Source organism: Salmo salar, chromosome 03 (genome assembly GCF_965601325.2).
Source record: "Salmo salar chromosome 03, fSalSal1, whole genome shotgun sequence".
NCBI classification, from domain to species: Eukaryota; Metazoa; Chordata; class Actinopteri; order Salmoniformes; family Salmonidae; genus Salmo; species Salmo salar.
Window position 1 is genome coordinate 27149239 of NC_138293.1, and position 12838 is coordinate 27162076.

The 12838-nt window shown below is 40.4% G+C and overlaps 1 protein-coding gene across 1 annotated transcript; it reads right to left on the minus strand.

Moving 5' to 3' along the window:
- Positions 1-1643: 1643 nt before the first annotated feature.
- On the minus strand, positions 1644-11226 carry LOC106599341 (carbonic anhydrase). Its single transcript, XM_014190532.3, has 7 exons — positions 10927-11226; positions 10466-10663; positions 8909-9027; positions 8706-8798; positions 8521-8583; positions 8255-8410; positions 1644-3106 (listed from the first exon to the last, which is right to left on the minus strand). Exons 1-7 carry the CDS (start codon positions 11000-11002, stop codon positions 2987-2989), a joined length of 825 nt encoding a protein of 274 aa, XP_014046007.1. The 5' UTR covers positions 11003-11226; the 3' UTR covers positions 1644-2986.
- Between the last annotated feature and the right edge of the window lie 1612 nt (positions 11227-12838).

The following is a 12838-nucleotide window of genomic DNA, read 5'->3' on the forward strand; positions in this document are numbered from 1 at the left end:
GTCATAAATATTTCAAAATCTATAGCATTGTATTTGGGACAAATAATTTGCTAAACCATAAACCTCAACTAAATATTGTAATAAATAATGTAGAAATTGAGCAAGTAACCCTGGATTGTAAACTGTCATGGTCAAAACATGTTGGTACAACAGTAGCTAAGATGGGAGAAGTCTGTCCATAATAAAGTGCTGCTCGGCCTTAACGACACTATCAACAAGGCAGGTTCTACAGTCCCTAATTTTGTCGCACTTTTCAGTCGTGTAGTCAGGTGCCACAAAGAGAGACCTCCAGAAAATTACAATTGGATCAGAAAAGGGCAGCACGCCTTGCCCTTATATGTACACGGATAGCTAACAGTAATAATATGCATGTAAACTCTCATGACTCAAAGTGGAAGAGAGATTGACTTCATCACTGCTTGTTTTTGTAAGAAGTGTTAACATGCTGAATGCACCGAGGTGTCTGTTTTAAACGACTAGCACATAGCTCGGACACCCATGCATACGCCACAATACATGCCAGCAAAGGTCTCTTCACAATCGCCAAGTCAAGAACAGACTATGGTATGTGCAGAGTACAACATAGAGCCATTGCTACATGGAACTCTATTCCACATCAGGTAACTGATGCAAGCAGTAGAAATCAGATAAAACATTTAAAAAAAGATACACATACATCTGATGGAACAGCGGGGACTGAAGAGACACACACACAGGCACAGATACTCATAAGGCACACACACACAGATGTTGTATTGTAAATATGTGATAGTGAAGTAGTGGCCTGAAGGAACACGCTAAATGCATTGGGTAAAGTGTTATGAAATGTAATATTTAAAATTCTATAGATCTGGCTTAATGTTGCAAGACCCCAGGAGTGTGGGGATCCTTAATAAATACAAATAGACAACAACAATGAGTGCACAAAACATTATGAACACCTTCCCCCTTTTGCCCTCAGAACAGTCTCAATTCGTTGGGGCATTGAGGTGGACTCTATAAAGGTGTCAAGCATTCTACAGGGATGCTGGTCCATGTGGATTCCAATGCTTCCCACAGTTGTGTCAAGTTGGCTGGTGGACCATTCTTGATACACATGGGAAACTGTTGTGTGAAAAAGCCAGGAGTGTGAAAAACTCAGCAGTGTTGCAGTTAACACACTCAAAATCGGTGCACCTGGCACCTACTACAATACCCCGTTCAAAGGCACTTAAATATTTTGTCTTGCTCATTCACCCTCTGAATGGCACAAATGCACAATCCATGTCTCAATTGTCTCAAGGCTTAAAAAAAAATCATTCTTTAACCGGTCTCCTCCCTTTCATCTACACTGATTGAAGTGGATTTAACAGGTGACATCAATAAGGGATCATAGACTGACCAGGTGAAAGCTATGTCATGGAAAGAGCAGGTTTTGTATATGCAGTGTATATTGGTCCAGACAATATATTTACCAAAGATTATTCTGAGCATTTGATTGTATTCACATAACTTGATTCTTGAAATGTGTAAAAAACAGTAACCCCATGTGTCCAAAGACTAAATATAGTACTATACAGAAATGGCTGTAGGTCACAAACAACTGAGTTGAATCATATATTATGCATATTTGGGTTTAGAACAGGTCAAAGAACAATACTATATGCTTTTCAACATACTAAGTCATTTTAATGATTTTTTTTTAACATTTTCTCAAAATCCCAACTTTGATTGACACTGGAAGTACGATAATCTTAACATTTCAATGTGGCCTGTCTAGACACTTTTACTAACTATGTTGACACCAAATTCCATGCATTTACACCAAAAGTAATTTATTCTGAGGCGCATTTTGATATTGTACAAGGAGGTTAATCACAAAGACATATTTAAGTTGGAGTGACTGTTGTTTGTACCACACAACGTGATTGATTAACTTGTCTTGAACCACAAAGGTGGAGAACTCATAGGTCAATAGTTCCTTGTTAAGGGCACATGACTGCGAAATAGGCCCACTGTCCATCCTTATAAAGGAAGACGTCTGATTATCAACAGTGGGGTCTCTGTTTCCCTAGCTGGGTAAGGCTGATCCCACACAGCCAAAGGGCAACTGACATTTCTGTAGTGTGGTAATTCAATATACCCCAAAAAATGTGCAAAGCTTTCCAACAGATGTGTCGTTCCATAAACATTAAGTTTATAAACGGTCACCGATATTAACAACACAGGATTTCATTAAAGTGGATGGGACTTGGATGACATAATGACACCTCACACAACATTTTCTTTCACTCATGATTTTAAGACAACGATAATGCATTGGGGTGACGGTAGGTAAGAGGTAAGTTATGAGTACAAAAAAATAGAAATATATATAAATATAAAACTTCAATTGCATCTCTTATTTTTGGCATGGACCTGTAATCTAAAGCGACAAAATCAAACAATACATAGATGACGATGTGAGGATACAATACAAAAATGGAAAGTGTTTAAGGATTCATTCAAGATTCCATCTCTTGCATAGCAACTGTTTGTGCTTATTGAGAGTAGAGAAGAAAAAAGCCCTGTAGCATTATACCATTAAAGGCCTCTATCTCTGACTGACTGACTCACTCATCTGTTATTGCAGGGGCAGGCAGGCAGCAAAATGACATTAATCTGGGGTGATCCTGAGGCTGATCGTCAGGGATTACAGGAGGGGCTGGCAGGCCATGGGTATAAAGTACAGGAGCTGCTGTCCATCCATACCAGCGCATGAATCTCATCTGCACTGGCTCTTGTTATTAAATTGCATTGGTTTACATTTCTGTTTTGTAGTATTTACTGATCGTTTTGTCAATGGGGTTAACAATTAGCAGATTCTGACACAAATGCATGTGCTAAAATGGCACATGATATATATATATATATATATATATTATATATATATATATATATATATATATATATATATATATATATATACTGGGGAAAATGAATGGAGGATGGCGTGACACGTGGCTGTTTACTTGAAGGACCGGCGGACCGTGCGTCCCTTGAGAGGCTGAGTGGGTCTGTAGTTGTCCTGCATGCAGCAATGTGCCTCTCCGTCCCCACTGAACTTCAAGCTGCGGAATTGACCCATCTGTCAAGCGAGAGAGCGCGAGAGAGGGAAAGGGAGATACAATGGTTAGAATCAATGTCAACACTGCGGCCTTTGACTCATGCTAAAGTGGTTGCTGTGGCTTACTGCTCTCCAAAAACAATTTCCTATATTTAGATCATATAATCCCTAAAACAATACCAAATTAGTACCAATGTTCCTATAGAGGTCTAACTGATCACAATGTAGAGTGAAGTTTTGAGAATAAAGAGTGAAGGACACAATCACAGAGAGGAGAATAGAACAGTATGCGCAATGACACCAGCGTGCAACAGGGAAACCCCTCTCTGGTGGAGAGTTCACCTAAACCTCACGTGGCAAACCATGTGGGTCTCGTATTGGCCTGCAAAGCCATATAAATTTGGCATTAGTGCAAACTCCACAATTGGAATCAAAGTTATCATCGATGTACAGCCATAAGCAAGTAAGCATAGAGTGTACATTCAGGTTACTATAAGAATGAAAATGTCTTCACTAAATTGATATTACTATGCATACAATGACAATGACCGGCTGCAGAGTCTGTACAGTCTCATTTCCTAGTAAAAGTTCAAAATGTAGGTGCAGACAGTATCAATTGACACACTGTCCAACTTGTTCTCATATACAGTGAAAAGTGAAATCAACAAAAACTTCTGAAAGTGCATTAATTTTCTTTATTCTGAAGTCTCACACTCTTTAGGCATGGGTCCTAGATCGTCCTACTGTATGTAAGTGAAAGGCTTTTTCCAACACCACATTGCATCAGTACTCTGTCAGAACTGAAAAATTCTCCACCCAAGTTATTGCTGCCTTGCGCGACATCTTAACTTTACCTCAGCAATGCACATGGCTGAATGTAGCCCTCCATAAATCAACACTATCTTCATGATGAGATATGTGAGACAGTGCTTTTGACTGCAGCTTTTTGAGCTTTCAGTAAACAAGTCTCCTTGGGGACCCATTTAAATGCCAGCTGGTGAAATTGGACTTCAGGATTTGATATCCCCAAGGCTCAGCATGGAGCTTCAATAAAAAAATCAAATCAAAGTTTATTGGTGGCGTATACAGTTCAGCAGATGTTATAGCGGATGCAACGAAATGCTTGTGTTACAAGCTCCTAACAGTGCAGCAAAAATGTCAAACATGTACATAAATAATCAAAAACTAGAAATAAGAAATCCCAAAGAAATCAGAAACAAATTCTGTTATCAATCCAAATAACACTATCAGTAATCCAAATACAATCTATGTATATATACACACACACCAATAACATATACTAAGAATTAATGTACAGCAGTAGATACTGTACATTACAATGAGTTATGTCAAGAATACAGTGTATAAATAAACAGTGTAACAAAATGCAATGTACAGTAGTAGGTATATTAGCATTAACTACAGTGAGGGAAAAAAGTATTTGATCCCCTGCTGATTTTGTATGTTTGCCCACTGACAAAGAAATGATCAGTCTATAATTTTAATGGTAGGTTTATTTGAACAGTGAGAGACAAAATAACAACAAAAAAATCCAGAAAAACATGTCAAAATGTTGTAAATTGATTTGCATTTTAATGAGGGAAATAAGTATTTGACCCCTCTGCAAAACATGACTTAGTACTTGGTGGCAAAACCCTTGTTGGCAATCACAGAGGTCAGACGTTTCTTGTAGTTGGCCACCAGGTTTGCACACATCTCAGGAGGGATTTTGTCCCACTCCTCTTTGCAGATCTTCTCCAAGTCATTAAGGTTTCGAGGCTGACGTTTGGCAACTCGAACCTTCAGCTCCCTCCACAGATTTTCTATGGGATTAAGGTCTGGAGACTGACTAGGCCACTCCAGGACCTTAATGTGCTTCTTCTTGAGCCACTCCTTTGTTGCCTTGGCCATGTGTTTTGGGTCATTGTCATGCTGGTATACCCATCCACGACCCATTTTCAATGCCCTGGCTGAGGGAAGGAGGTTCTCACCCAAGATTTGATGGTACATGGCCCCGTCCATCGTCCCTTTGATGCGGTGAAGTTGTCCTGTCCCCTTGGCAGAAAAACACCCCCAAAGCATAATGTTTCCACCTCCATGTTTGACGGTGGGGATTGTGTTCTTGGGGTCATAGGCAGCATTCCTCCTCCTCCAAACACGGCGAGTTGAGTTGATGCCAAAGAGCTCCATTTTGGTCTCATCTGACCACAACACTTTCACCCAGTTGTCCTCTGAATCATTCAGATGTTCATTGGCAAACTTCAGACGGGCATGTATATGTGCTTTCTTGAGCAGGGGGACCTTGCGGGCGCTGCAGGATTTCAGTCCTTCACGGCGTAGTGTGTTACCAATTGTTTTCTTGGTGACTATGGTCCCAGCTGCCTTGAGATCATTGACAAGATCCTCCCGTGTAGTTCTGGGCTGATTCCTCACTGTTCTCATGATCATTGCAACTCCACGAGGTGAGATCTTGCATGGAGCCCCAGGCCGAGGGAGATTGACAGTTCTTTTGTGTTTCTTCCATTTGCGAATAATCACACCAACTGTTGTCACCTTCTCACCAAGCTGCTTGGCGATGGTCTTGTATCCCATTCCAGCCTTGTGTAGGTTTACAATCTTGTCCCTGACATCCTTGGAGAGCTCTTTGGTCTTGGCCATGGTGGAGAGTTTGGAATCTGATTGATTGATTGCTTCTGTGGACAGGTGTCTTTTATACACAGGTAACAAACTGAGATTAGGAGCACTCCCTTTAAGAGTGTGCTCCTAATCTCAGCTCGTTACCTGTATAAAAGACACCTGGGAGCCAGAAATCTTTCTGATTGAGAGGGGGTCAAATACTTATTTCCCTCATTAAAATGCAAAACATTTTACAACATTTTTGACATGTGTTTTTCTGGATTTTTTTGTTGTTATTCTGTCTCTCACTGTTCAAATAAACCTACCATTAAAATTATAGACTGATCATTTCTTTGTCAGTGGGCAAACGTACAAAATCAGCAGGGGATCAAATACTTTTTTCCCCTCACTGTATCAAGAATACAGTATACAGTGCCTTTGAAAAGTATTTAGGCCCCTTGATTATTTCCACATTTTGTTACGTTACAGTAAAATTGATGAAATAAATAAAAAGACACAGCAATCAACACACGATACACCATAACTACAAAGCGAAAACATTGAGCTCAGGTGCATCCTGTTTCCATTGATCCTCCTTGAGATGTTTCTACAGGTGGATTGGTGTCCACCTGTGTTAAATTAAATTAATTGAACATAATTTGGAAAGGCACACACCTGTCTATATAAAGGTCCCACAGTTGACAGTGCATGTCAGAGCAAAAACCAAGCCATGAGGTCGAAGGAATCGTCCGTAGAGCTCCAAGACAGGATTGTGTCAAGCCACAGATCTGGGAAAGGGTACCAAAAAAAAAATCTGCCGCATTAAAGGTCCCCAAGAACACAGTGGCCTCCATTCTTAAATGGAAGAAGTTTGGAACCACCAAGACTTTTCCTAGAGCTGGCCCCCCAGCCAATCGGAGGAGAAGGGCCTTGGTCAGGGAGGTGACTGACAGAGCTCTAGAGTTCCTCTGAAGATGGGAGGACCTTCCAGAAGGACAACCATCTCTGCAGCACTCCACCAATCAGGCCTTTATGGTAGAGTGGCCAGATGTAAGCCACTGCTCAGTAAAAAGGCACATGACAGCCCACTTGGACTTTGCCAAAAGGAACCTAAAGGACTCTCAGACCATGAGAAACAAGATTCTCTGGTCTGATGAAACAAAGATTGAACTCTTTGGCCTGAATGCCAAGCATCACGTCTGGAGGAAACCTGGCACCATCCCTATTGTGAAGCGTGGTGGCAGCATCATGCTGTGAGGATGTTTTTCAGTGGCAGGGACTGGGAGACTCGTCAGGATCGAGGCAAAGATGTACGGAGCAAAGTACAGAGAGATCCTTGATGAAAACCTGCTCCAGAGCGCTCAGGACCTCAGACTGGGGCGAAGGTTCACCTTCCAACAAGACAACAACCCTAAGCACATAGACAAGACAATGCAGTAGTGGCTTCGGGACAAGTCTCTGAATGTCCTTGAGTGGCCCACTCAAAGCCTGGACTTGAACCCGATCAAACATCTCTGGAGAGACTTGAAAATAGCTGTGCAGCGACGCTCCTCATCCAACCTGACAGAGCTTGAGAGGATCTGCAGAGAAGAAGAGGAGAAACTCCCCAAATACAGGTGTGCCAAGCTTGTAGCGTCATACCCAAAAAGACTCACTGCTGTAATCGCTGCCAAAGGTGCTGCAACAAAGTACTGCGTTAAGGGTCTGAATACTTATGTAAATGTAATTTTTCACAGTTTTATTTGAAATAAATTAACAACATTTCTAGACCTGTTTTTGCTTTGCCATTATGGGGTATTGTGTGTAGATTAAGGGGGGAAAACTATTTAATCCATTTTAGAAAAAGGATGTAACGTAACAAAATGTGGAAAAAGTCAAGGGGTCTGAATACTTTCCGAAGGCACTGTATGAATACACATTGTGAAAAACAGTATAAGAGGTGTCTGCTATGTACAGTAGCTATGTACTGTTGCAGATATGTTTCTTATTTCATCATAGGAAGACAGATTGTAGTGCAGGTGCTTCTACACCTGCATTGCTTGCTGTTTGGGGTTTTAGGCTGGGTTTCTGTACAGCACTTTGAGATATCAGCTGATGTAAGAAGGGCTATATAAATACATTTGATTTGAAATTTGATTTGATTGTCTTTATAAATAATTTACAGACAGACTTCGGAAGTTCTAAGACTGCATGGAGCAACAAATACTTTTTTAGCCCATGATATAGGGAAAGAACATACCTTTACTACGCATGCATGTTATATTAATATGGGTGTAGGCTACTTTCATAGAAGTGGTGGGCTACTCAAATGATACTGGCAGGAGTTACTAAAGAAGCACTATGGGCCACCCATATAATGTAATCTAAAGTGAATGCGGCCAAGTCCATTAAGTGAATGGCTAAACTTCTGACTATAAAAACTAGAGTACTTCTAAACTTGCGGGGGCTGTGTGGCAGGGTGTGCTACACCAGTGCTGACCTTGGTCAATGAATTGGGGCTGAACTGATGAAGTTGATTAGTGACAATGAAGGTGCTGTGAAAAATGATTGTACCTGGGTAGGGCTGACACTGATTGATTCCTTCAGGACAATCCAGGTGACACTCTCCAGCAGAGGGGGAGTGGTCAGGGAGCCATTGTATGTCCAGTAGTCCAGTGAGTCAGGCAGCAGAGTTTCGGCGTCAAAGTTGGAAAATGTAGTTTGCTTCCCCTACAGAAGACAAATTGTGATTCATACATGTTTAAACAAAGACTTACTTCAACATTCCCATCCAATTCCCACTACAGTTAAATTTGAGTAGTAGTCAGTTTTGATTTCACCTTTGATTTGATGGCCTCCAGAGCATCCAGCACTTTTTGTAGTCTGGCGTTTTCAGCACCAATCTATAGGAAACAAGAATTCACAGTCAAACAAGGGAATCAGGCTACTTTTAGAATTAAATCACAAGGAAGCATAAATAGCATATGAACTCATTTTAAACCTTTAAATTGAATTAGATCTGTACCTTCAGAAACACTCCAACTACAGCAAGACCATCGGGATGGCTAGCAGCTTCCCCAAAGCTGCGGTACTTGGTGTTCCAGTGCACCAGATGGAGCTTTAAAAACAGAAAGATGATGTCAGGTTTAACTCAGGCAGCCAATCAAAATACTGATCTGAAGCCATACAGCTTGTCCTGTTGTAAAATCTAGGTCTTGAACTGCCTACCTCACATGGGAACTTGATTCCATTGACGGTGTGCTCAGAGCCCCTGTAATCACTGCCTCCCCAGTGGAAGTGGAACTGCTTCAGCCTGTATGTGCCGGTGATGGGGCCTCCAGTCAGTGCTGCGAGCAGGAACGCACGGACACACACAAAATACACGCACACACTTTTAATGTTGCTCTTCAAAATATCCAAAGTGTCCAAATGCAGGCAAATGACAGATGATTACTAGTCATCTAATACAGTTACAGGCTGTTGCATTTGAATTGATTTAAGGCAGGTATTCCTCAGGGGTATGCCAAATAAAAATGTGATTCACATTATTATTTTTTTCACATTTTAAAAAACAGTCCATTTATATTTTCCAACGGGGCTATACATTTGGGTGAGGCTTTTTTTCTCGCCTGGGTAGCCTCGTTTCACTGCCAAAAATAAAACGAAACCATCTAGTGTTAAGCGAAATAACAACACGATGTCAAATACAGGTAGCCTAGTCAAATAATTAACATCCAATCAAATGAACTGTTACTCTGTCGCAGGAATTCCACTAACAGTCCGTATGTAGCCAAATGTAGCTTCTGCTCATTCCGTTTGCTTGAAAATGGATAAATGGTTTAAAAAAAAGTAAGGCCCGCGTCCATAGAGACACATACCAGCTCTACTGGTAGTACTGCTACTATCAGCTCTACTGGTAGTACTGCTACTACCAGCTCTACTGGTAGTACTGCTACTACCAGCTCTACTGGTAGTACTGCTACTACCAGCTCTACTACACCTGCCGACGACCCAAGTTGTTCTGCTTCCACGAGCACATCCAATGCTAGCATCAGTAATTCCACATTTGTTGTTAGCCCAGCTAGCATGGACACTGACAGTTGTGAATCTGATGCAGTCGAAGAGCTACTGTCCCCTTACCCAGGAAAGCACCGAACAACAGACAGGGACGTTGGACCATTGAAGAGGCACAAATATGATGAGAACTACATTGATTTGGGGTTCACTTATATTGGGAGTAGTGACTTTCCTCAGCCACAGTGTGTTATATGTGCAAAAGTACTATCTCCCTAACAACTCAAAAGAAACACGTTGGGAAGCAATACCGCAATATGCTTACTTCATAGATGATTATCCTGATCGTAAAATACACTACTATAAAATAATGATAAGGTAGGGTAGGAAACGTTCATTTTGAACAATCTAGTCTGCAGACAGGTGTGCTTGCTTCCCGGCACCACGTCAATAGACAACAACCCGACAACTAGCGTCTTTTCAAACACCTGCCTGCTCTCAAGTCACCTAATCAATATGATCTACTGTACAGCAGCCTATATGGACAAAGACAGTGTGTTTGATATTTGTTTGACACAGCCACTAAGTTAATATGTAACCAGTTTGCAGCAACCCTCATTCTCTTGTTGCCTCTTCCCTTACCTTACTGAATCCCCACCTCAGAACCCATCAGAATGCAACTTGTACAGAAAATGAAGGTCATATTTTGTGAAGTGAGAAACGGAGATAATCATGTAATGTATATAACTACATATGGATTCTAAGGCTTACTTGAACTGTCAGTATCATCCACAAAGCCAACTTGGAAGGAATAGCCATTGTTCAGAATGTCTGTGCAGTTGGATGGGTCATACTTCAGTTTGAGGGGCTTCAGGGTAGAATCGTAGGATGCTTGGCCACAAATAATATTAATAGGAGACTGCCTGGATCCATTAGCAATGGGGAAGTGCTTAGACCACTTGTTAGGTCCTATGGTAGAAAAAACAGGACAAAGACAAACAGAGGAAACATACAAATGTATCATTCACTCTATTCTAAACAGTCCAATTATGTTCTCACAGATACGTTTATGAATTTATGACAATAACCTAATATTAACACTTATTTACAGCAGTTATTTTTTTCAGATAAGAAATGCATAGAGCTACTCTTTCATGCAACTGTTGCAATTTAGTTTCAACTAGTAGTTTGCAAAAAGTGCAGTCAGCGTCAGATGATAGTGAATGCCTCACCGTCAGATCTTCTGTAACCCCAGTCATGAGACATGTTTATTGACTTCTGCTCCGACGCAAATATAATCCCTTTCATATGGTTAGACCTCGACGCAAGGATCCAACTTGTGATACCCTTGAACAACAGGTGTCAGGGTTTAGGCTATATAGACTTCCCCTCGTATCAGTTGTCCTGTACCTCAAGTGGGTGGGTTTAGCCGCGTTATCTTTTGGCGTCATCAAAGCAGGTGTTGAAGCAGAATCAATACATGAACCGTATCACACCACGTTCCGTTGGTCCCATTCACTGTGGAGCGCGTCGTTCTATCAGTCGACCTTGTCTCAGATGGTGAGAAAGAAGGAGAACCTGTTGAGTGAGTGCATTCCAGACAATATAGTCTGCCAAAAGCTTTGCTGTTAGTAAATTACACACATTTGTGTAGTTCCTTCAGCATGGTCTCCTCTGAGAGGGTTTTATAGTGATATCCCGAAATAGATGTTTCTTTCTTCTGTTAGCGAGGCATGCCAGTTTCACTGACCTTGAGCTATTCTACGTAGTCTCAGCCAGTAGTAGAAGACTTAGCCTGTCGTATGTGAGATGTGAAAAGAGCAGAATCGACCAGATGGAAAACAAGTCTGCAAATCAAACTGCAATGCATTTTATATTTTCTATGAACTGCCGATGTCCCTTTGAAGTCGGCGTCCTGTCAGCGTGAAAACATAATATTGTACGCGCAATAGACTCTTCCTCTCCAGCGCTTAAAGGGACAAAGACAATAGGACGTCAGTCACCAGTAGTAGGCCTACAGGTAATTAGATTTGGCACAATATTTGCCCAGATGTGCATAAATAATTTGGCAAAGCTTGTTTTTATGCGCCTATCAGTTTAGTCACTTTATAACATAGGTTAATAACATGTCATTTAGAATGAGTTGACTAATATGAAACAAGTGCTAATGAATTATACATTCCATTTTGTTGATAATGTAACGCATAGTTTTTGGTAATTAAAAATATTCTTTAAAATGCCTTTTTTCAGGATTTGTGTATTTTAATCAGGATATTTTACTTTATGCCAAGTCCAAGAAAATGTCATGTGCATTTGCTTCCATCTACTGGTACAATGATGTATCATCTACTCTCTTAGCAATGACTACAACGTGTGGCAATTGCTGGGTATTGCTTCTTGACATAATTCCTACCAAACTTTAACAAGGTGACGCAGGTGAGTTAAATAATAATGAATAGGCTATATGCGATACAGTTTGGGATCTAACCAGTTGTGCAGTAAGCATATAGGTTGGAGATGTACATTTATTTTCAAGACTTTTCTATAACAGGAAAAATTCAAAACAGACAATGCGGAAACGTTGATTAGAAATAAATCAACATTTCACTGTCATTTTGATAATATCCCATTCTCTTGTGGGGAATGTAAATGATCATATTATGACACAATCACACACACATGTTGTGCCAGTTCTTTATTTAGAAACACATGTGTTTTATGTAAGCCCTGATTAGATCCCCATATTTGACAGTTGCTTCTCAACATGTACTGTAGCTAGTCTTTTATAGCTAGTCTTTTGTTTTTGTCACTGACACACATACTCAATGCCAACACATCCCTTTGTGCATTTTGACTTGCAAAGGCTGGATGAGATGATCCATGATTAACACAGTACAGAATATCTTGGAAGTAGGAAGTAAAATGTCTGCTTTAAGATTATATCATTTAAATGATGCTTCAGCATCCTTTTAACATTTTATTTTTTTTGCCACCATTTTTTTCGCTGTAAAGTGCACATAGACACTTTTGTTAGGGTGCGGCATAGTTTGTCAGCAATTAGATATTTTTCATTGTACAATATCAGTATGATATATATATATATATATATATTATATATATATATATATATATATATATATTATA

Coding starts and splice junctions, on each gene's coding strand:
- LOC106599341 (XM_014190532.3), bottom strand. CDS start 11,002: ATGAAAGGGATTATATTTGCGTCGGAGCAGAAGTCAATAAACATGTCT. Junction 10,664..10,926: donor GGGTTACAGAAGATCTGACG/GTGAGGCATTCA, acceptor TTTCTACCATAG/GACCTAACAAGTGGTCTAAG. Junction 9,028..10,465: donor GGATGATACTGACAGTTCAA/GTAAGCCTTAGA, acceptor TCCTGCTCGCAG/CACTGACTGGAGGCCCCATC.